Source organism: Phaseolus vulgaris, chromosome 9, assembly GCF_000499845.2.
Source record: "Phaseolus vulgaris cultivar G19833 chromosome 9, P. vulgaris v2.0, whole genome shotgun sequence".
NCBI lineage: Eukaryota > Viridiplantae > Streptophyta > Magnoliopsida > Fabales > Fabaceae > Phaseolus > Phaseolus vulgaris.
Genome location: NC_023751.2, coordinates 29,451,756 through 29,475,635, shown reverse-complemented (window position 1 = coordinate 29,475,635; position 23,880 = coordinate 29,451,756). Strand labels below are relative to the sequence as shown.

The 23,880-nt window shown below is 33.7% G+C and overlaps 1 protein-coding gene and 1 long non-coding RNA gene across 9 annotated transcripts; one reads left to right on the top strand and one right to left on the bottom strand.

Annotated features, from left to right (window-relative positions):
• The first annotated feature begins 331 nt into the window (after positions 1–331).
• LOC137820267 (pre-mRNA-splicing factor ATP-dependent RNA helicase DEAH1-like) lies at positions 332–22,777 on the top strand. 8 transcript variants are annotated; one of them, XR_011082595.1, is made up of 30 exons: positions 332–417; positions 507–661; positions 1,302–1,406; positions 1,518–1,645; positions 1,769–1,972; positions 2,088–2,162; positions 2,627–2,713; positions 3,790–3,823; positions 5,575–5,629; positions 7,159–7,218; positions 7,374–7,445; positions 8,239–8,302; positions 8,627–8,706; positions 8,863–8,930; positions 9,023–9,077; positions 9,423–9,480; positions 9,556–9,624; positions 11,328–11,396; positions 11,561–11,650; positions 12,062–12,148; positions 12,353–12,468; positions 12,550–12,616; positions 13,589–14,629; positions 17,454–17,503; positions 17,678–17,740; positions 18,424–18,547; positions 18,627–18,727; positions 21,346–21,408; positions 21,496–21,568; positions 22,309–22,777. XR_011082595.1 is itself a non-coding variant. In XM_068624244.1 (29 exons), the coding sequence occupies exons 3-29, from the start codon at positions 1,307–1,309 to the stop codon at positions 22,359–22,361; spliced, it is 3,156 nt and encodes a 1,051-aa protein (XP_068480345.1). In that variant the 5' UTR covers positions 332–417; positions 507–661; positions 1,302–1,306; the 3' UTR covers positions 22,362–22,777. The 8 variants fall into 8 exon arrangements, 6 of the variants coding, with proteins under 6 accessions (XP_068480345.1, XP_068480347.1, XP_068480350.1 ...); XM_068624244.1 differs by lacking the exon at positions 17,454–17,503; XR_011082596.1 differs by lacking the exon at positions 332–417 and having other exon boundaries at positions 538–661; positions 1,769–2,021.
• Positions 14,911–15,564, bottom strand: LOC137820268 (uncharacterized). The gene is made up of 2 exons (XR_011082597.1): positions 15,448–15,564; positions 14,911–15,061 (listed from the first exon to the last, which is right to left on the bottom strand). It is a non-coding gene; the product is annotated as an uncharacterized lncRNA (long non-coding RNA).
• Positions 22,778–23,880: the final 1,103 nt, after the last annotated feature.

The following is a 23,880-nucleotide window of genomic DNA, read 5'->3' as shown; positions in this document are numbered from 1 at the left end:
GAAACTCATAACTCACTTCCGGATATGATCATCCAGAAACTTAAATAAAATAATCTTCCAAATTTCAAAATCCAGAATGTATAAAAATCATTTCTGGATTTGTACATCTGTAAGCAAAAATGAAATCAAGGATAATGTTAGGTTTTAAATTTTGAGTTGGGTGCATGTGATAAATGATATGATGGAGGGAGAAATTGCCTTTATTTCTGTTTTTTTTTTCTTTCTTCTACGTGACTTTTTTGTGCAACTGCTTCCTGCACCCCTCAATTTAAACCTGCACCCCACAATTTTTCAAAAAATATATTTTATTCTTCTTTTTAAAAGTGATTTCAGGATTACTTGTTTGAAAATTCACGAGCATTAAGAACGGGGAAGTGATTAATCTTTGTTGTCTCTGTGTATAAGATTTTTGACAATGTAATTTAGGTTACAAATCAAATTTATATTATCTCATCCAATTATCTCTGAGTTATTGCTTTATTTACAGTTTTATTTATTAATTTTAGGTTTTTAGAGAAACCATTTTACTGCAATTCCATAAGAAGAGTGATGTAATCAATTTCAATTCTACAAATTCACACCTTCGGAGTAGACTAGGACCTTGGTCAGGAAAATCGATTCCTTCCTAGTGTGAGGAGGCACTGCAGGAGAATCATTGTTGGTAATTAGTTCTTTTCACGTTTTGATTTCTTGATTTTGTTCTCTCGCGGTGGTTCTCGCGGCGGCGCCTCTCGCGGACTAGCGCATCGGCGTTCCTCACAGCGGCTGTTCTCGCACGCTTTCACGAAAGTAGTCTGTGAAGCGACGCTTTTGACTGTGTTGCGGAGGCGCAGCGGTGCGGCAGCACGGTGGCGCCGTAGCTCATCACGGTCCCGCTCTTCTCTCACTCTCACATGCCCAATTGTAGGGTTTCTGTGGGCTGCTGGGATGGAGGCAGCGCATGGCGCAATTAGAACATACAGCAAAAACATTTTCTGAGTCACATTTTCTTTCTTGACATTGTTTCCCTCTAAACGTAGCAGAAACATACAGCAAAAAGTTTTTAATAGACTTAGTTTGTTTGCGGATTACTTTGTATCAAAAAAAATTCAGAAGTATTCTATCTTGCATGATGTTTTTAACATTAGCACTTGTTGCAAATATTGCATATATGTTTCGTTCTTTATTGTGTCTATAACTATTGATCAAGTTCTGTTTGGGCTGATGGGAGTCTTAACATCATTGTCAGAGAGACTCTTTTCATTTTCTCTAACTATGTACTCCAAAACTAGACTAATGTATTGTTTTTTATGTTCCTGCAGTGACAATGGGGGGTGATGATAGTCTAAAGACATGGGTATCAGAAAAATTAATGTCCCTACTGGGATATTCTCAGCCCACAGTCGTACAGTACATGATTGGACTATGTAATTCATCTAATATCATTGCACCTTGAAAATTCTTCTATAGTCAGTTTGGAAATCATATGTCAGGGATTCATGTGCCATGTTTTGGCAATCACTTTTTTGGTGTTGCAGCCAAACAAGCTACTTCACCAGCTGATTTGGTGGGCAAGCTAGTGGAGTTCGGGATCTCGTCTACGGATACTCATGCATTTGCGGAAGAAATTTACTCCAGAGTTCCTCGCAAATCATCTGGTTTAAATGTGAGTTTTTCTTTTTTATCTAAGGTGCAGTGAAATATACTGCGATAGTGTTCATGTAGCAAATCCTTTTCTATGGAAATCTCTAGTATCTGCTGTCTATTGATACTCTGCATTCTGTATCAGCAATATCAAAAACAAGAGAGAGAAGCTGTAATGTTGGCCAGGAAGCAGAAGACTTACACAATTTTGAAGGCTGATGACGATAGTGATGATGAATCTGTGGATAAATCTTCATTAACTACTTCTTCTTCATCTAGAAGGCCTGAAGATCATAAAAAAAAGCGTTTCAGGAAGAAAACTGAAGTTGAAGATGATCAAGACGACGAGGCAAAGTGCTCATAACCTATTAGATTCATTTTCATATTTCTTGCTCATGGTAAGCTGCTAATCGATGGTTCTTCTAACAGCATGTGAATTGTTTTGACCAAATGCAATCCTGCAGGGGATTTTGAGAAAGGAAAGTGAGAGACAAGTGAAGAGAAGAACTTCCCCTGATGGTGATGATGATGATTCGGAGGTACTTTTTCATTACTCCCCTCCTAAATGTCTAAATTTGCCTGTGCATGACTAAATTCGTTACTGATAATGAAGTTTCTGTCATATCCACTTGTTTGATTAATGTTATGGCTGACTGTAAGCCATATTTTATTTTTCCCAAGCTGCATATCCAACTCTCTTCATCAGTGGTTTCTGGTCCTGTTTTGGGTAATTAGGTTCCTTACCGAGTGATGTTTAGATCCATATGACCTTGATGATACAAAGCTATTATTGCCTATCTTCCATATGATTTGTGTTTTCAAAAGAAAACTAGATTTTCTGAAGTCTATTGTTGATAATGTCAATGGGTTTTTTTGTTTAAAAAACTTTCCTTTGTGTATACACATTGTTTCATTACATTTTTTAAAAAACATTGTTTATTGTTATTATTATTATTATTGTCCATCTCTTGTTTTGATGTAATTTCTTGTCATTTGCATACAGTCTGAAGAAGAAATGTTGAAAGATCAAAGAGAGAAGGAGGAATTAGAGCAGCATATGAGAGAACGAGATGCAGCAGGGACACGGAAGGTACTCGTCAATGTTTGATTGATTTGGTTACATGTACTTGTTCATTATTCTTTTAATGATTATTATTAATAATTAATTATTATCAGTATCATCATGGTTTAATACTACTATTACTAACTCAGGATGTTAAATAGTAGCTGCATGAATGCTTTGTTTATGGATAAAAGAAGAAAATTTGTTGAAAGGAATGAGGAAAATTGTGAGGGTAGATGGTTAACAATATGCATTATTTTATATAAAAATTAATGTTTTATACTATTATTAACTTCTGATTTGTAGTTTTTCATTATAATATTATCTATTTTTTTATGAATGAAGAAGTTTTATCAACAAGGAAAATGCAATTAAGGATTCCTCAATGACCAAAGGGCCACCAAGAAGCAAGGATATTCATACTTTCTGTTTTATACTGGCAACAAATTGTCCATCTATCCACATATAAGATTGTCCTGTTCTCCCCTTAACAGGCCATGCTTATCACCAAAGAAAGTGCACACAGTAGACATGTGCATAGCATATCTAAAGGCATAGAAGCACCCTTGAAGATGTCTACATTCTACTCCAACCATATGCATGATTAGAACAGAAGTTCCACTCTGCCATCAAGTTTCTTCTCAAGGCTAGAAGCATATAGAAACACCTAGTATTCATCAAAAACTCCAAATGGTTTTTTCTGTAAAAAGAAGTGAATATATGTTCTATAATGCAAAATAAATAGACACCTAGTGGCTAGATAGGGTAAATCAAACCACTAATCTGGCTTGTCTAGGTCTCATCTAAAATGTTTGGTTGTATAGTTGTAATTAGTGTTATGTTACCCAACCCCTATTAAAAATTGTTAGTGGTATATATGCTATTATCAGCCTTTAATGCAATTCGGATAATACTTATAACTTTGTTGTTATTTTAATCTTGTTAGATTCTTTAATATTACTGGAGAATATTATGATGCTTTTATTAGAAGCACATTTACGTTTACCTAGTTCATGCATACATATGTAATGTACTATTTTTTGTTTTGTTTTGCCTTATCTATTGCTTTCTTCTAATTCTTTGAATTGTTTCTTGATTGTCAGCTGACTGAACATAAATTATCACGAAAGGAGGAAGGTATGTTTGTGGTTTCATGCATGTTTATATGCATTATGTTTGTTATAATTACAAAGGTAAGGATCATATATTTATAACTACAAATATTTGGATCATATCTTAATAATAAGAAAATTATCAAGATTATATTTGTTTTATTTTAGGATCAAATCTTTATTATTAGAGGATATCTAACCTCCTCTATTTATTGTATTGATTTCTTTTTTCTGAATATAAAAAACTATCCATGCAATCATAGAAACATGGTTTCAGCTCAATGCTTCTTTTTATCTTTATAGTTTAACATGAAATCTAGAGCCTTTTTGAAAATCGTGTTTGCCTGGTGGACCCGCTGGCCCTAACCTCCTCTTCGATGACTATAGGGTTGGAATAGCATCATCACAATCTACCCAATCATACAAAGCACGACCCAAATACCCATCCACACTTCTGCATGCATCATAACTCTCCACACTAGTCCATCAACCTCCTGAGGGCTGTCCACCTCTTGCCTAAGTCCTCCTCCATGTGGCATATCCATTGGAGTTGGTTTGGTGGTTCTTCCTTATTTTCTCTCTCCTACAATTATTTTAGTATTTTCCAATTTGAAGGAAAAAATACAGCTCTGGAAAAGTGTCTTCCAACACTAACCCTGATTCTAAACAAATGCTCCCATCTTTTCTAATCATATTTTTAATATTGAGAAGATGAATGGGTCTACACTTGGGCTTCTGAAATTGGGATATGATTCCGTGGGTTGGGCCACAAATCTTATCTCACTACCACTACTAAATTTGTATTGATAGCTGATCACAAACAATGGATAAAGTTTGATGTTCAAATGTGCAGTGTTCTCAAGTCCACTATCCACACCTCACCCACACCTATTTTATGTCATCATGAGATGTGTCCATCAATTTGGAGTGATGCCCATGCCCTCAATGACAGCTAGTGTCTGTACAATGTTTTCCAAGATCTTCTGACACTACTTGTTCAATGACGGTACCGTGCTTATGATCCCATGTTTCTATTGGGGCAATTTAATAGCTTGGATATGTAAGAAGCAAAATGCTTGTGGCAAGATCAAGTGTAGAGGCAAAATACAGGGTAATGACTTGAGTCACCTGTGAGCTCATATGGCTAAAGCAACTTCTGAATGAGCTTAAATTTGAATAACATTCTTAAATCCATCTTATAACAACCGGGAAGCACTACACGATGTCTTTAATCCTGCCTTTCATGAAAGAAACAAATATATTGAGATAGATTGTCATTTCATAGGAGAAAACTGGAGTTTGAAGATATCACTTTGAGATTTGTCAATTCATGTGAATTGTTGACAAACATATTTACCAAGTCTCTAAGAGGACCAAGGATCAATCACATTTGCAACAAGTTGAGCACATATAACTTATATGCTCTAGCTCAAGAGGAAGTGATATAATTACAAAACTAATAACCATATCTTTATAATTACTAAAATAAGGATTATATCTTTATAATGAACAATATCAAGATCATATTTGTATTCTTTTAGGATTCATCTCTTTCTTATTAGAGATATCAAATGTCCTCTATTTATTGTATTGATTTATTTAGGGTTTAGGGTTTATCAACAATATCAAGTATTGATTTCTTTTTCTGAATATAAATAAACCACTTGTGTTGCTACAGAAACACGCGGTTTCAACTCAATGCTTCTCTTTATCTCTATAGTGCAACAATATCTATATACTGGTTTTGTAATATTGGTTCAATCTGTCTTCCAACAGAAGAGGCAATTCGAAGATCTACTGCTGCTGAGCGGGATGATATTCAAGCTTTGAGGTTTGTTATTACATTTTTGTGTGTGGTTAAGATAAGATAATATTAAAAAAGAAATTGTTTTTTTTTTTTGGGAAGCGATTGACACTTAAGCAGGTAGTTTGATGTTTAAGAACCTTGTTAGTCTTTGAGGAAGAAAAGGTGGGAAAACTGAAAATCCAGCAAAAATTCTTTTGATAAATAAATAATGTTATGAAATGTATAAACAGCTTAACACTTAAGTGCTAAAGTTTAGATTATATATGATATATCTAGCAAATTTAAATTATTGTAATTTTTTATCTGTATATTCAGATGATATCTGTTATCTTTTATTACTGTAAAGTTTAAAAACTATTGCACAAATTAGTTATATTTTTTATTTTATTTTCATTACTATCTATTCATGCATATTGTTTTTCGTACATAATTAAATACTAACTTAAGTTATATCTATGAAGAAAATGATTTATTATTTTTCTGGGTTTTAGCCTTCAAATCACCATGAAAGAGATGTATTTTTCGATTTTTTTTTAAATTCTTTAATACCTTCCGAGTCTTGCATTTTTTTGCTTCAAAATCTGTTTGATTTATTTTAAACATGAAGTTTGTAAATTGTTATGTTTATAATTATTATTTTATCATGAATATTTTATAACTGTGTAAATGGTTTTATGGACGTAGTTACAAGATTCTTTTGGAAAAAAGAAAGTTGTTAAAGATACACTAATGGATAGCTGGGCAGTGCTAGTTATTGTAAACTAGCATACTGAGTTTTATTTTTTTGCTTTTCTTTTATGGTGGCCTCATGAGCAGGCTTCCATTTTGAAATTTGACTGCTTTATGTCAACCTAAGAAGCCTCAAAACATAGTGCAATACCAGTTCGGTATGATATGAACAGGGAGATAAGGAGAATTTTAAAATATTAAGATAAGGCACAACCAAAATACGTTAACAAAAGAGACATTAATATAACTAATTGCCCATTAATACATGTCAATAGTCAATTGATGATCACAATAAGTTTGTAAACCTAGTTCATTGAATGTTTAGGATTTGGAAATGGTTTGCATGAAAACATCTGAGAAAATCAAGAGACCAAATGTTGATTTAAATGGTTTGTTGACTGGAGGAAATAAAGTGCTATATCAAGTTGCTCTGTATGAAATTTCTTGCTGTTTCAAAAGGAATACATTTCTAAAGGAAAACCTTTGAAACTAAACTTTCTTGGGATTGATTTGATTTCTTGGTTGCTTTTTTGTGCTCAACTTCTGGTTTCCTTAAGGGAACATTGTGTGCTAAATTTGCACAAGGGATTGGAGAGGGGAAAACTGAATTAAATTTTCGGAGAAACAATTGGAAAGATTTAATGAAATATTGAAATTTTTATTTATGTTGCCAATGGTATTGTTTGCCAAGTATCCGATCACATTGTTGCTTTTGTCTTTCCTCTTGTCTTGTTTGAGGATAATTTGCTATCGATTGCTTCGAAAGCACTTAAAATTTACCACAGCATGTCATCTCACTTACAGTTCCACCAATGTCATTGCAGAAAGGTTTCACGGCAAGAATACTTGAAGAAAAGGGAGGAAAAGAAATTAGAAGAACTGAGGTATGATGCAACTTCAGTATATTTTGTTTTCTTAAGGTTTTTGGTTAGATCACATTTTCGTTCAATGAATGGATTATAGTTTGATTGTATTATGCTATTATCATCTAGTACTTTATTCTATTGTTGAATTTATTAGTTTTTCTTGTTTACTGCAGAGATGACATAGAAGATGAGCAATATCTGTTTGAAGGTGTGAAGCTTTCAGAAGCAGAATATCGTGAACTGAGGTAATCTATCTGTTTAGTGCTTTATTGAGTTCCACTTCAATTTGTCTTTTGTTACCATGAATTATGTGAAGCAAATGCCAGGCCGAGCTTTGGTCTGCAGGGGATGTTTGATAGAAATCTTTTTGTACTTGAGAATTACAAATCTTGGGAATTATGAATCCTCGGAATGACCAAATTCTGGTTGGTTAGTAAAAAATATTGCTTGGAATATTTTTATAAGTTCTCATTATGTGTTATTTTTATTTAAATCTTTAATTTATTATCATGTTAAATGATTTAATAAGTGTAACATGGTATTTTTTCATTAAATTTTTTATTTAAACTTGAGAAAGTTAGATTCTATTGAAGATCCAACATCGACTAGAGATATGGTCAAATATAAGTGGATGTAAATTTCACTTTATAAGTAACTTTTATGAGGTTGTGTTAAATTTAAAGTTCCTTTTCTACGAAATTCTCACTTCTCTATGGAAATGTCTTTGCAGAAACTAGACTAAATTCTATTCTTGGGAACATGGTTTACTGGGAATGTTATTTATTTAACTGTAAACCAAACGTGTAACATAGTGTCCCAATTTCAAAATTCTAGAAAACTAAAAATTGTTAGTAATCTTTGAAATTTAATCAAACTGTTGATTTAGATTTTTGTTATTTTTTCATGTTCAATCTGTATGTTCTGGAAGTATATAATCAATTTGTATTCCATGAGTATGTAGAACCCAACCATGAATATCAAAGATATAGCTTTTGTATACCAAGGAAAAATTTTATGTGCTTCGTTTATTGCCCCTAGGTACAAGAAAGAGATATATGAACTTGTGAAGAAGCGCACAGAGGAGGCTGACAATGTGAATGAGGTATATAATCACTTAGTTTGTATTTCATGAGTATGACATCCTGGTTAGTTTATTTATTAACTGTTGATTATTGTTGAAATAAGGTTTTTAAGTTGCTTGCCAGTTCTTTCTGCTTAAACTTTCTATTGAGTGTTACTAAGTTATTGCCAAGATTAAGCTGTATAGTTCTATAATAAAATGGAAGTTGGTTTGGAGATCTTTTAGCTGACAGACAGTGTTTAATGCTTTTGGGATCTGGGAACTCCCAAAGGGATCTAGACGCTCATTAAATTGAACCATCTATATGTTTCTTTGTCCAATTCTCATATTCTACTGAAATTGCAGTATAGAATACCAGAAGCTTATGATGAGGAAGGTGGTGTTAACCAGGAGAAGAGATTTTCTGTGGCTATGCAGCGTTACAGGTATTTCACTTACCAAATGATCTCCACTCCAGTTGGAATCACATATACACTATATACCAGTTATCACTTGTTTCCTCTAACTTCCATCTTGTGGTTGTGCATTCAGAAGCATTTTTTACCTGCTTGATCAATCATTATGTCTGTTTTATTTTATAGGGATCCAAATGCTGAGGATAAAATGAATCCATTTGCTGAACAGGAGGCTTGGGAGGAACATCAAATTGGTAGAGATTTCTGTATTATTATACTCATAAAATCTCTACTCTTAAGAAGTCCTTATACTTTATCTATGTAAGTTCTGAATAACATCTTTCAGGAAAGGCAACGCTGAAGTTTGGTTCAAAAAATAAAAAAGTCTCTGATGATTATCAGTAAGTTTCTTCATCTAGAAACAAGTCTCCAGATTCAGACTAATGACCAATCAATCATTAAGGTGCAACTTTATTGTTGCACCAGGGAACTCCTTCAATTAGCTCCCTTAACATTATTTAAATAGGGTTCCTGTGGTTAATTATCCATCAACAAAACAAAATATATGATCAAGGACCCAATTGAAAAAAAAATTACGGACTTAATTAAAAATTCTTAAATAGTTCAGGGACCTTCTGAGTGATTTAACCTTTTTAATTATTTAGATTTATGTAGGGTGTTATTCATCACCTCTATTTCTTTGTGTATAGAAATAATTGATTTAAACTGGCTCATAAATTGTTTAGGTATGTGTTTGAGGACCAGATTGATTTTATCAAGGCATCAGTAATGGATGGAGATAAGGTGTGTAGATTTCGCAGCTTGACTCATGGGATTCAATGGTGATATTCTTTTGTTTGAATCAGTCTCTTTTTGCAGTTTGATTATGAAGAGATGGAAGATTCTCTTGAAAAGTCCAGAGCAAAGTCAGCTTTGGAGGCACTTCAGGTAGCGTTTTGAAATTTATTCACGACATTATTAGCTGCTTGCAGATTGACCGGCACTAACTTACCAATCATTTTTCATGTTTAAATATTTAATATGAAGTTAAAATAAATGAAAATAAAATATTTAAAATAGTTGATTAATTTTGAGAGGAATTCTGATATTTAAATGTCTAACATACTCTTTTACGTAACACTATTATAGGGGGAAATTCTTTGTGTGATCCGCTAATGATGTGGATCCTATTCCCTGTTTAATGATTTCCTTTTGACGTACAAATTTAATCAAGAAGTGGTGTTGTTCATTTTGCTCATCAAAAGGACAACAAAGAGGGAGAAAAAACCAGTTCAGTAGTGTGTTTTTTTTTCAATCAGATCTAGAGCAATTTTTAGTTACTCAAGTGGGAGAGGGAAACCATCTATAACTAAGATGTATATTTGAAGTAATATGGGGGATTTTATCTCATAAGATGGGAATGGTTAATATGACATGTTGCAAGAGATGCAAAGAAGGGGTATTGGGAAGTCAAGGAAGTAGTTAATTTAATAGATTGGGTGTGGGATGATCAAAGACATTTGGGAGGTAAATTGTGATATGTGTTGGAGATTCCATATTGACTAGAGATATGACCGACATATAGTATATGAGTTGATGCAAATCTCACCTTACAAGGTGATTTTGTGAGGTGTAATTAGGCTTAAAGTCTACTTTCATAAAATTGTATAAGAGCTGATGGTTCGTCTTGGTGACTAGCTAGCGAGTATGATATAAAGTAGAAGAAGAATTCTATGTTTGTGGATTCCTTGTATTGAAAGTTTTCTTGACAAAACTTTCAAAAAGCATCTCGTTGTGGTGAATGATGATACAAGGAAGGGTAACAACTAAAGGAGTCATAGTTAAGAAATGCTTCCGCTCGAGAGGGAAGATGTATATTGTGGAAGAGACTCTCACTTGAGGAGAGATTGTTAAGAAATCTAGGTGAGTTAGAAGGAAACCTCACCTTATGTGAGGTTTAGATGTATGATCAAATTATAATATATAAGTGGGTGCAAACCTCACATTCCAAGCTAGTTTTGTGAGGTTAAGTATCCTATTTTCATAAGAACATGTATATAGATATAAAAAGAAAAAGCGGAGAAAAAGGGGGATAAGGAAAATATGAAAAATAGTGAGGGAGGGTCCACCTTGTTTTATGTAATTTCTGTTTCAATTCACTGTAATCTATTCTTCCAGTGTAAAATCCCACTAGACAGGTATCGATATCTCTCTAACGAGTACATCTTGCTATAGGCACATTGCACTGTGCTTTGATCCAATTTCTATCATATCATTATTTTATTAATAAATAAACAAATCATAATGACAAAATGGATAAATAAATTGTGTCAAAAACAGTTAAATGGGCTGTCCCCTCTATTAAATATTGTAGATGAATTATAGATGAAAACGATAATTTGGCCAATTTTTAATTTAGTGCCACTCCACCATATTTGTGTAGTCTTCAATAATGATTGATTTAGGCAAGAAGGACAACTGTAAGATGGCAACTGGAAAGAGAACTTGAGGCTACTATTATATTGGTTTGTGCAATAATACAACAATTATACTATTGATATTTTAATTCTTTGTGAAAGAAATTAGGCTACGAGGATGGATTAATTTATGAAATGAGACTATATTATTCACCATTTTGTGTTTTTTTATAGGAGGAGAGGAAAAAGTTACCCATGTACCGCTATCGGGATGAATTGCTCCAAGCTATTAATGATCACCAGGTATTGTCCCCTTCTATTCCTTCTTTGGTGCTGAATATGAGTGAATTTCATCTCTGTTGTTAGTGAACTGTTCTGTATTGGTATCCAATGCCTTTGTATACATATTTTCTTGTATACACTTGTATGTTTAAGCAAATTAAACCTTGAATATTCTCTTTATATAGGTACTTGTAATTGTTGGAGAAACTGGTTCCGGAAAGACAACACAGATCCCCCAATATCTTCATGACGTTGGCTACACGAAGCGTGGAATGGTGGGATTTAATTGCTTTTTATGTGCTTACAATAGGTTCATTTCATCTGAAAACCTTATTTTATGCTCCTGTTATATTGACTTTTAATATACAATGTGCAAGTACTGACGAGGCAGTGCAACTTTGCTGATGTTTCATTTTTCTCCATTATTGTTCGTTGGGCCTTGTCAACTATTGTTTATAAATTGTGGAACAAGTAGTTACCTGTTTTATTTTTCCACGCATGCTACTTTAGCTCCTAAAAAACAATTCAAGAACAATGGCCATGGTTAAGAATTTAATTTTGATTGTGCCATTCAACTATGAATACCCTAAACCCTAAATTGTAACTTTTCATGTCTTGTATCATATCTTTCGAATTGTAGGCATTGGAAACAAGCAAACCTAAGGTGGTTATATTTTTCTTTGCAGATTGCATGTACTCAGCCACGGCGTGTAGCAGCTATGAGTGTTGCTGCTCGAGTTTCTCAAGAAATGGGTGTTAAATTAGGACATGAGGTAGGCCACCCTAAGTATTGAATATTTTAACATTGATTTATGTTAGTTATTATTATTCTAAAGTTTATTTGCTGTGAAGATTTCCCATTTCTTAGAAACCGGATATGCGCATGCTATGTTGAGTTCTTTTTAGTATGTAATTTGATTATGTGCATCTCTCTTTCACGTGTCTTAGTTTTTTAATTGGAACTTTTCAATTTTTAGGTTGGTTACTCCATCCGTTTTGAAGATTGTACATCAGAGAAAACCATTCTGAAATATATGACTGATGGAATGTTACTGAGGGAATTTCTTGGTGAGCCTGATCTAGCAAGTTATAGGTGAGCTTATATTAGATTCATACTTGGGGTTTAGTTAAACGCATTATAATTGTTTACTTATTATGTTTGCAAATGTTGCAGTGTTGTAATGGTGGATGAGGCTCACGAAAGAACACTCTCAACTGATATTTTGTTTGGATTAGTAAAGGTGAGCAGAACATTCTGTGATGAACTAAATTTGTATGCCTTATTAATAATTCGAACAGGTCCAGAGTTGATATGTTTTGAAGCCTATTCCTTGAAAAATAAGCATTTTTAATGATATTCAAGACACTTTACGCATATATTTGGTTGAGTTTGGTGCAAGTGTTTTTTTTTTTACATGTAAGAAATCTGATATGGTGGTTTTGATTGCATGAATTGTTTTGTTCTATGTCGTTGTACAAGATTTGCTTATGGGTCAAACTGTAACTGTAACTCATTAATGCATGGTCTTTGCTCATACTTGGATGTATTTGAGGAGCATATCCAGGTAAAAGAATGAATAATCATATTTCTAGTTAATTACAAGATCCTCCTGTGTACTTGCGTACTGTTTTTGGGCTAAATCATCATTTTGGTCCCTGTAATTGTATAATGTTGTCATATTAGTTTTTGAAACTAAGAAATTTTTAAATGAGTCCTTGAAATTTCTAATGGTTTCATTTAAGTCTTATTTGGTCCCTAAACATGTTAATATTGTAACTTAAGTAACGTTTTTGAATTTTTGACTCACGCCATTGACTGATTGCACTTTCAGAGACTTATTTGGAATTTCTTAGTTAAAAATATTAGTGTGACAGTGTTTTTTATGGGATTAGGAGCAGATAGGACAGTTATTGGCAGAAAATAGGAGCAGTTACGTGTGTATTGTTTAATTAGGTTCAGTTATGTATTTTAGGAATAGTATTTTGTATAAAGTTTCATGGTTGACAATTATTATATTTTTAGGAGCAGCAATTATATAAAAGTTATATAGAAAATGCCCTGTTGGAAAAAAAGTGAGCAGAGTACTTGACAATTCTTTGGGCAGCTTCTGGTTAAATTTTCTCTTTAATTAGTAAATACCAAATTTTAGTGTTCAATCAGCTATACACTTTCAAGGACTAAGGTGTTTGTCTCTATTCTGTTTTCATGACAGGATATTGCTCGTTTCCGGCCTGATCTCAAGTTGCTGATATCAAGTGCTACACTTGATGCAGAGAAATTCAGTGATTACTTTGATTCTGCGCCAATATTCAGAATTCCAGGGAGAAGATATCCTGTTGAAATAAACTACACCAAAGCACCTGAGGCTGATTACTTGGATGCCGCTATTGTCACCTCACTTCAAATCCATGTCACTCAACCTCCTGGAGATATATTGGTATTCTTCACTGGTCAAGAAGAAATTGAAACGGCAGAAGAAATCTTGAAGCATAGAACTAGAGGCTTGGGAACTAAAATTGCTGAGTTAATAATATGCCCTATATATGCCAATCTTCCAACTGAATTACAGGCTAAAATATTTGAACCCACTCCTGAAGGAGCTCGAAAGGTGGTCCTTGCTACTAATATTGCAGAAACGTCATTGACAATTGATGGGATCAAGTATGTCATTGATCCAGGATTCTGTAAGATGAAAAGTTATAATCCAAGAACAGGAATGGAGTCTTTGCTAGTAACTCCCATCTCAAAAGCTTCAGCAAATCAAAGAGCTGGTCGTTCTGGTAGAACAGGTCCTGGAAAGTGCTTCCGACTGTACACTGCATACAATTTTCACAATGATTTGGAGGAAAATACTGTTCCTGAAATACAGAGGACGAACCTTGCAAATGTAGTTTTGACTTTAAAAAGTCTTGGTATTCATGACTTGTTGAACTTTGATTTTATGGATCCTCCCCCTGCCGAGGCCTTATTAAAAGCTCTGGAGCTTTTGTTTGCATTAAGTGCATTGAATAAGCTAGGCGAGTTAACCAAGGTGGGTAGACGGATGGCAGAGTTCCCACTTGATCCTATGTTATCAAAAATGATAGTCGCCTCAGAAAATTTCAAGTGTTCAGATGATATCATTTCAATTGCTGCTATGCTTTCTGTTGGAAACTCAATATTTTACCGTCCAAAGGATAAACAAGTTCATGCAGACAATGCAAGGATGAATTTTCACACTGGAAATGTTGGAGATCATATTGCATTGCTAAAGGTTTTGTTGCTACTGACTTTTTCTGTATTGTTGATTATCAACTTTATCTATATGCATTTTTTCCTTTCTGTGAAATGTTAGACACTGTTATTGATCTAGTTATTGATTAGATATTTTTCTTTTGCCATCCACTGTGATGGTGGGTTGTGTCACATCGCACATGGAGGTTGTGGTGGCCACACTGCTCTTTGTGGGTCATGTGCAGTGTGTCACTGTTTCCATCTAACATAAGGGGCTGAGAGAGAAGCTCAAATATGAAACAGGGTTTTTGTCAGAAAAAACTGTTTCTGATATTATTCAAAGAGGAGTATTTGCTCTTAAATAAAATACAAAGACTTAATAATTGGAAACCTTAATTTATGATTAATATAGTCTATCCCTATAATTTAGGATCAATGATCCTGTACAATAAATATAAAATATACTGTCAACCTATTTTTTTTTATCAGCAATGAATTAATAGAATTTAAAAGAAACACTTTAGGGGTGTTCCAACCCTTATACATAAGAACTCCTAATTAAGCATTCAACAATTAGATCAAAGTTAAGCGGCACACCACTTAACTCAAAAACTTAAAACTAGTTAAATATACTCAGTCCCAAAACCTGAATCTGCATAACACCAGCACAAAACAAAACAGAAGCCTGGTGATGAGGGAAAACTGCTAGGGAAAACATGCTAACAGCTAGGTGTGACCAGCACAACATAACCAAGTAGAGCAAAGACTAAAGGATCTCCGGACCTTGCTGCATTTGCTTCCTGAACCACTACATACCACCATGCATCTACCAAGCATATCAGTAGCTTGACCATCAACCTATTAATCCTCCTAATTATGGAATGTAATTAAATCTCCTAATCATGTAATTAAAAGTTGTCCACATGTGGCCTAAACCCTATGTGATATAAATAATAAAAGGGCCGTAAGTTGAAAATTTAGTTTGAAAAGAGTTATGAGATGGGAGTGAAGCGAGACCATAAGAGTTGCACATTGAATCCTCTTGATGTGATAAGGAAGCATGTTCAAGAAAAAAAGATGAGAAGGATGCATCTGTGGTTTTTCGTAAGTTGTTGCAAGCAAAGAGACCACACTTCTCTTGGACCCCATTTCTGCCCATTGTCTTGACTTAATGTTAGAAGACATGTGGAAAATACCAAGAGAGGAAGACTATACAGAGGGGGATTAGTGGGCAACATTTTCCATTAAATATTGTAGGAGATCTCATATCGATTAGAGATTCTTACTAAGTGAGTTTATGCCTATCTCAACCTCACAACACCGGGTTGTAAGGTGAGCATTGCACCCCACTTGTATATTATACTTTGACCTTATTCTTAGTTGATGTCGGATTTCCAACATATCCCCTTACATTAAGGAATGAACATCTTGAGCGTGCGATTAGATATTCATGGGTGGTCTAACAGGAGCCCAATAACTGTGGCATAGTAGCCCCAAAGAACTTGACTAGGATAGACTCTGAAAGACTTTGATACCATCTTAGTAAATGAGTTTATGCCAAATTATAGTATATAAAATGGGTGCAAAGCTAATCTTATAAGTTGATTTTGTAGAATTGAGTTAAATGTGAACTCATTTTCTAGTATGCTATTAGAACCGAACATAGTGAGGATTGTTGGATCTATCATGCTACCCACTATCGAGCTGCTATTGAATCCCTCATACATATTTGGTACCATGCTTTAGATGTCTAGTTCTAGGCATGAGGAAGTGTGTTAAAGATCACACACCAACAAAAGATATGACTAAATTATAATATATAAATGAGTATAATCTCACCTTACACGCCAATTTTATAAGGTTGAGTTACGTATAAACTCGCTTTCTAATAAATACCATGAGGTTCACCAACAAAACAAAAGTGATTAGGTATGGAGTCTCTAGGTTTGGCACAACCTTCCTCACATTACAATGGTTGCATAATAAAAAATAACCTTAGAAACTTGTTCACTTGTTCTGATGATTGGTTGAAGTCAAAGGAAGCCAAGGAAACTAAAGGGAAAAGAGAAACTGACACAGTGCTCATGCCAACTTTTTGGGCTGATGCGATTTACACCCTAAATGATACGGGACCAAGTTTACAAGTTCCTAGGTTAGCAGATGATGGAAAAACCTGCAATGGGCTATACATATGAGGCTATGGATAGGGAGAAAGAAGCTACTTAAAATGGATTCAACAAGAAATAAAAGTACAAGGAGCTGTTTGATATAATTGACCAAAGATGAGTGTCAACTCCATCATCCATTGTATGCCGCAGGTCCTTGTCTCAATCCCCAATAATTTTAAGGAATCAATGATCAGGAAGGGATGGGGGGGATGGTGTAAGTGTATTCAAAGGCAATCTCCAAATCAAGAGGATGGAGATAAGACAAATAGTGAGCTTGAATGAGGATGATGACAGTAATGAGTGGTTGTTAGGAGAAATGGCCAATGAAGATGAAGATGCTGTCCGAGAAGAAGAATTGGTCTTTTGACGATTTAAGTTGGGGAACTGTGAGAGCTGCAACTCGGTCTGGGGAGCCTATTACATATACTAGGCAACATAAAAGAGCAACAACCACTAGTGCAACAAGAACATGAATAGGATGATAAAACTGGAAGTGAGGAGGAACAAATCTACAATGGTGAAAGTGATGCAGATGAGTATGAAATTTTGACATGGCAACTGAAGATGATGTTTAGATGTTTTTAAATTTAGATTGGTTGTTTTGTTTGATGTTATATGCACAGTAGTTATTTTTTTTGAACATGGTGATTGGCTAGTTTGCTGTTTTGGGATTGATTATTGGTTATATTTTTGTAGCTTTTGCTGTTGAGTTTTGGACCTTTTGCTGTTGTAAGTGGTTTTGGGAGGTAGTCACTATGCTGTCCACTCTTAACTACTATGCTAGTGTCTATGTGTATTTATCTTTTCATCAAGCTGGGACATGACCAGATAATCATGGGTTCATATTTGTCAAATAGTGATCTAATATTAACGTTTTTAATTCTAAATTTTTACTATATTACTTTTTATTTTTCATTCAGGTCTACAATTCGTGGAAGGAGACCAATTATTCAACGCAATGGTGTTATGAAAACTATATACAGGTACAAACCATTATTTGGCGTGTCCATATTTAGTGAAAGTGCTAGAAGAAAGTAGTATACACATCCATAGATTGTTAAGTACAATAAGTAATGATAACGGGAGTTGAGAAAATTAAGGGAAGGGAGGAGTGAAAGTGATGGGAAGAAATGTTACTTTAGTTAACTCAAACTAAACTGAATTTTGGTTAATTTTTTTAGTTCATTTAACAAGCATTTGAAATTCGTTATAATAATCTTGGAAAATTTACGACAAACTGAAGTCTGTTAAAGAAGTTTGGCGAAAATACTACCTCAATGTTCTCATTGTTGACAGTGGAGATGTGCAGTGTTAATAGCAACTTTAGATGGTTTTTTTTTGCAGATAGATCCGATATAGCTTTCAAAAGATGTAATTACTACTTATTATTTTCTTTTTATTGATTGACTTTTTCTTATGCTTTTTATTATTACCTATTTTTTTCTTCTGATATGATAGTATTATTTTTATAAAAGGAAATTTTAGATCTTGTATTGTATGTAGGCTTGTGACAATGATGTTCGTATTTAGTTCCCCTGCCATTATGACTTACAAATGGACTATTTCTACAATGATCCTCACTTAGAATGCTTCCATTCGAATTTATTCATCCTTGCATTGATTTTGGTTTATTATTCTATTTCTGTGTTTGTTATTTTGATTCCAGGTAAGGAGTATGAAACGGGCTAGGGATGTCCGTGATCAACTGGCAGGTCTTTTAGAGAGGGTTGAGATTGAACTAACATCAAATGAAAGTGATTTAGATGCCATCAAGAAATCTATCACTTCTGGTAAACTTATAAAAACTAATGTTTTCTTGCATTGCAGATCCTCTTTTAGTTTACTGAATCTAATTTTTAACTGCTGCAGGATTTTTCCCACACTCTGCTCGACTGCAAAAGAATGGATCTTATCGAACTGTTAAACATTCACAGACTGTTCACATACATCCTAGTGCGGGGCTGGCACAGGTACTTTTGTGTTGTATGTTGCTGATAAGTCATAATGTATGTTGATTTCATTGACTGCTTTCTACCCCATTTCTAGATAATCAAAAGAGTTGTGTTGTATTATTGAAATAACAAATTTGAACAAATTGAACCAAAAAGTTTTGTAAATAGTTAAACACTGAAACCAACCTACAGATAATACATAATTTCAACTGGAATATTTCATTCATTACATATTCTGACTTCCATACAAAGATAGCTATTTAAATGCTGTCTCAGTAAAGACGTGTACTATTACATTAGAGTACAAAGGGAATCAATCATAAATAAAAATCAAATCCTTAGTTACAGTAGTGGGTATGTGCCTATTATGATATATTATGGTTACAGCAATAAGAATCTTATCTTTCTAATTACAGATATCAAGATCATATCTTTATAACCAGAAATATCAAGATCATATTTGTATTGTTCTACTCTGTTATTAGAGGATATCAAATCTCCTCTATTTATTGTATTGATATTTTTCTAAATATGAATAAATTACCCATGTCACAAAGAAACACAGTGTCAGCTAGTTGATTACTGGAGGTGCGAAAGTGATGATTTATTTGGAAAGCTCAGTGAAAATCAATCTACTGTGTTTGACCTTTCATGTAATAGCTGGTTTGTTGCAACATGGAGTGTTGCATGCAGTGGGATGATATGAATTTTGATGAGCTGGAGGAGGTCTTGTGCTGATTAGAATTGAGTCCAAGTATTTGCAGGGAAAAAATTATTATTTTGAGCATAACCAGTAGTGAAAAAAGTCTTGCACATCTCTTTCTTCATCAATATGGCTTCACTCGTCTCTTTCTTCATCAATTCTCTTGTGATTTTTTCCCATATTGAATTAGGAAAAGTATGAGGAGCGGAGGCAGTGGGAAACAAATTGGTTGTAGCCATTGTTGAATCTTATTGAGCTTTGGATGCCATGATAGAAAAGTCAAGATTAAGAGAAAATGCACAAAAGAGGGAAAGGGAAAACTTAATTCTTATTATTCTATTGATCAAGAGGTTGCTAACTGGAATTTATAGTAGTTATGAATGGTTACTGACAGCTGGCATCAGTAACTTCAACAAGTAACCAACATCTAACTAAATACCAACAGATGCAGTTGAGAATTTCCATCTATTTGATACTAATCTAATAGAGTCCTCAGTGGTAGTGAAGCTAGGAGGTTGGTCCCATAAATACCTCTTCTTTCAATTCACCATTCAAGAAAGCATTTTAATGGCCAATAGGAGAGGCCAATGATGAATGGTGGTCATGGCAAGAAAAAGTGAACTGAAGTTATTTTAGCCATAGGGGAACAAGTCTCCCCCTAATTAGACCAAAGATTTGTGTATTTCTTTTAGCTATGAGGTGAGCTTTTCAATGACCAATATTTTCTATTTGACCATATCTTAACTAATATGCTTGGATGGTTGATTGGGGCAAGAGATGAATCCAAAGGACTAGATCAAGGAGGAGACATAGACTGGGGTCAAGATTCGTTCTGGTATGTGGTCAAAGGAGGTAAAATGTGATAATGATTGAGAACAAAGGGGACAAAGGAGACATTCAAGGGTGTGAGTTCTGTAGATCCATAATCAAATTGAAGTCTATACAAAGCTTTCCATTTTCACGAACATTTTCCTACATAATTATAATATTAAGGCCCTTTCCAAGCATAATCATTCTAGAACTGTTGTCAATTTGAAGAGATATAATTAAAATCATTTAAAGGCTAAAAAAACTGTTGGAGATCCCATGTCGATAAGGAATAAAGTCAAATTGTAATATATGAGTAGGGAGCAATTCTCGCCTTAAAAGCCGGTTTTGTGAGGTTGAATTAGGAATAAACCCACTTCCTTATATGATATCAAAGCCTGTCCTATTCAAGTTCATTGGGTCTATTGTGCCACCATTATTGGGCTCCTTTTAGGCCACCCACAAATATTTAATCCTACACTCAAGATATTCTTTCCTTTGTATGCGAAAGTGTGTTAGAGATTTCATATCGACTAGAAATAAAACTGATTTATAATATTAGTGGGGTGTAAACCTCATTTTACAAGTCGGTTTTATGAGATTGAGTTAGGCATAAATTCACTCACTAAGATAAACCATAGGGCACAATATATTTATGGATAGAAAGGAAATAGAAATTAAATTTGAATGAAAATTCTAACCTCTGGTTTGAATCATCCAATTGTAAGAATTTGCAAATGTGGGTGCTCTATGTAGTCTTCAGCATCATCTAGATGAACAACTTGATTAGCATGATATTTAAGTCTTTGGAGTTGAATATCTTCATCACTGCCTGTAATATTGATGTAATACTAATCGGCTGCTGAACTATAACCGTTATGATCATATAGGAACTATTACTAGTGGTTGGTATGGTCTGTGGCTGAGCTTGAGCCTTAAATTTTTAGAGAAATCCTGACAACACAATCTGGTTTGTGTATTTATTTAAATTTGAGGCAATTTGAAAAGAATGGATCAACTGTATGTTGCATTAATGTGTATTAATGCATGTGAAGTTGCGATCACTATGGTTTAAAAAATCTAATTATTTCTTTCATCATTTGGTTTCTCCTTGTACCTTTTATAGGTTCTTCCTAGATGGGTTATATACCATGAACTAGTACTCACAACCAAGGAATATATGAGACAGGTATTGCCAACTGTTAACTAATTCAAATGTTTCATGACTTCTTTCAATGGATATAAGTCAATAGCTGAAACTGCATACTCATCGCAGGTGACAGAGTTAAAGCCAGATTGGTTGGTGGAGATAGCGCCCCACTATTACCAGCTTAAGGACGTTGAAGACTGTATGCTCCCTCTCTCTTTCTCATATTGCTATTATATTTTTGCAAGCAGTTGACGACATTTCCCTGTTAATAAAGTTTTGTTTATAAATATCATAAAGAGTCATGCTGTAGATTAGATGCGAGCTAGGTTCCTGCCATTAGTTTGTAGATGTTATCCCACATTTTTTAGTAATGCTGATTCTAATTTATAGGTTGTCATACTGTTAATTTATCTTTAGCTGTTTAGTATAACTATAGTATAGTAGTCAATCGTGGGGGTGAAGCGGGCAGAGTTGCTCCCAGTATTCCTTAGGCACTCATTAGCGCGCCTACCTATCATGGCCGTTCCACTGCCATTTGTACTGCAAATCATGGCGTTTTGCAGGCTTCACAGTCTCTTCTGTATTTGCGTTGTCTCTGTTGAGTTCGTAATACCTTTCCGTTTGTGTTCTCTGCCACAAGGAACAAAGGTTTCACTTTCACAAAGATATACAGACTGTTGGTGAGAATTATTGTTTTATCATGGATTCTTGGGTGAATTCGTTGAACATTTAAGTCAGTAAATTCAAATTTAATCCAACAGGTGAAAAAAAGGGTAATTGTAATGAACGTGCAAATTGTGACCTTTGAAAAATATTTTTCTCAATTAGCATAGAGCATATTATTAATCAACTTTGAATTTGTTGATTGTTATAACAAGAATATGTTGTTGATTTATGCCATATATAGCTTTTGAGTTGTTGAATCAAATTTTATGGCAGCGTCTTCGAAGAAAATGCCTCGTGGAGCAGGCCGTGCACAAGAGGAAAAGTAACTGACACCTTTGCATATGCTTTGAGAGGAGGAGGTACTTTATGAAGTAGTTTTGAGGAAAAAAATGTCTCTCAAAACATGGGATATGTAATGTAAATATTTTCACTGTACATTTAGATTATAACATTGTATTATTTTACCTGTCCTGTCAAAATTAGCCTTCACTGTGTTTACCCTTACATGCTTATATTAACCTCCATTGGGGACAGTGCTGACTTCATTACCAATTGCCAACAAATTCTACCATGTAGGTTTCATTTTCATTTTTTTTTTGTAATTCAATTTTGTTATTGCTATTTGATATTTTATAATTTTCTTAGGGGTGATATTCTTTAACACAATATTTTCGAAGCAGCAGGCACAAATTCATTTGATCCAGCAAATGCTGTTCATGTATTCCTATCATTTTTTTTATAACGGGTGGCTTTATATTGGCTAATTTTATAGTTGAGATGTTTTGTCCCCAGTTATTGCTCGAGTGTGTAATTTAGTTTTCATCTGACAAAAAGGAGTATGTTTTATAGCTTTAGAGATTCTTCCTTGACTATCAACTACTGACACAGATTTTAAACCTGAATTCTTGCCTGGGAGTAATGGAAGAATGAAATGATCTTAATAATAGAAGCAAATTGTTCTCCTAATTCCTTTCTTTAACTGAGGTTAAGTTAATTCCTAAATTAATTTTTGCAATTCTTTTCATATTTTGTTTTGCTATTTGCAAGCACTGCGTGATTGACTACATTGAAATATATTGATTTTCTAAATATTTTTTACAGTTATTTTAAACTAACGTATAATTGAAAATTGTTGACCTAATATTTATAGATTATAATTAGAGACGGCAAATAAACCTGTCTTCTGATTTTGACTATATTTTTTTATTGATTCAGTATTAATATGAGCATGAGTAATACGTTATTTTTTAAAATAGGTATGGAGACTGAAATAAGTTGTAGATATCTACATATTTATCTCACTTTCTAATACGTGTCCCCTTTCTCTTACTAGTTCTCATTTAAAAATACTTAAACATTCATGTCTTATGGCATGATCTTAAGTTCTTGTATTTTGAGTTTTTATTTTCCTTATATAATTCATTTTTTTTTTACTATACAAATCTTTTTCTTCTTTTACTGTTTAACTTGTTTAAAATTCTCAAAGTTCATTCAAATTATCAAGGTACTTTCTGTTTTATAACAAGCTAAATTACACATTTTTAAGGTGATGGAGATTTCTATAAAAAAAGGTTGCCAAGGATTTTCCAAAAACAGGCTAATTAAGCTTTAGGGTTTATATTAAAGGAGGATATTATTATAATTGACATCAATTATTTCATAACAAAGACCAAGTCACGATCAAATTGATCAAATTGTGACACTTCTTAAGTTGTACTGAGATTATCAGCTATAGCTATAGTTTTTGATTCGGTTGTAAACGCATATATCTAACAAAAACAATTAAAGAATTTACTAAAATTATTAGTTAAGCTATTTAACACAAATGTCAAAAATAATGAAAGA

Bases quoted from the DNA above. Each gene is read 5' to 3' on its own strand.
- LOC137820267 (XM_068624244.1), top strand. From the start codon at position 1,307: ATGGGGGGTGATGATAGTCTAAAGACATGGGTATCAGAAAAATTAATG. The intron at 8,931-9,022 runs GTAGAGATTTCT...AACATCTTTCAG, and splicing joins TTGGGAGGAACATCAAATTG to GAAAGGCAACGCTGAAGTTT. The intron at 9,625-11,327 runs GTAGCGTTTTGA...GTTTTTTTATAG, and splicing joins CAGCTTTGGAGGCACTTCAG to GAGGAGAGGAAAAAGTTACC.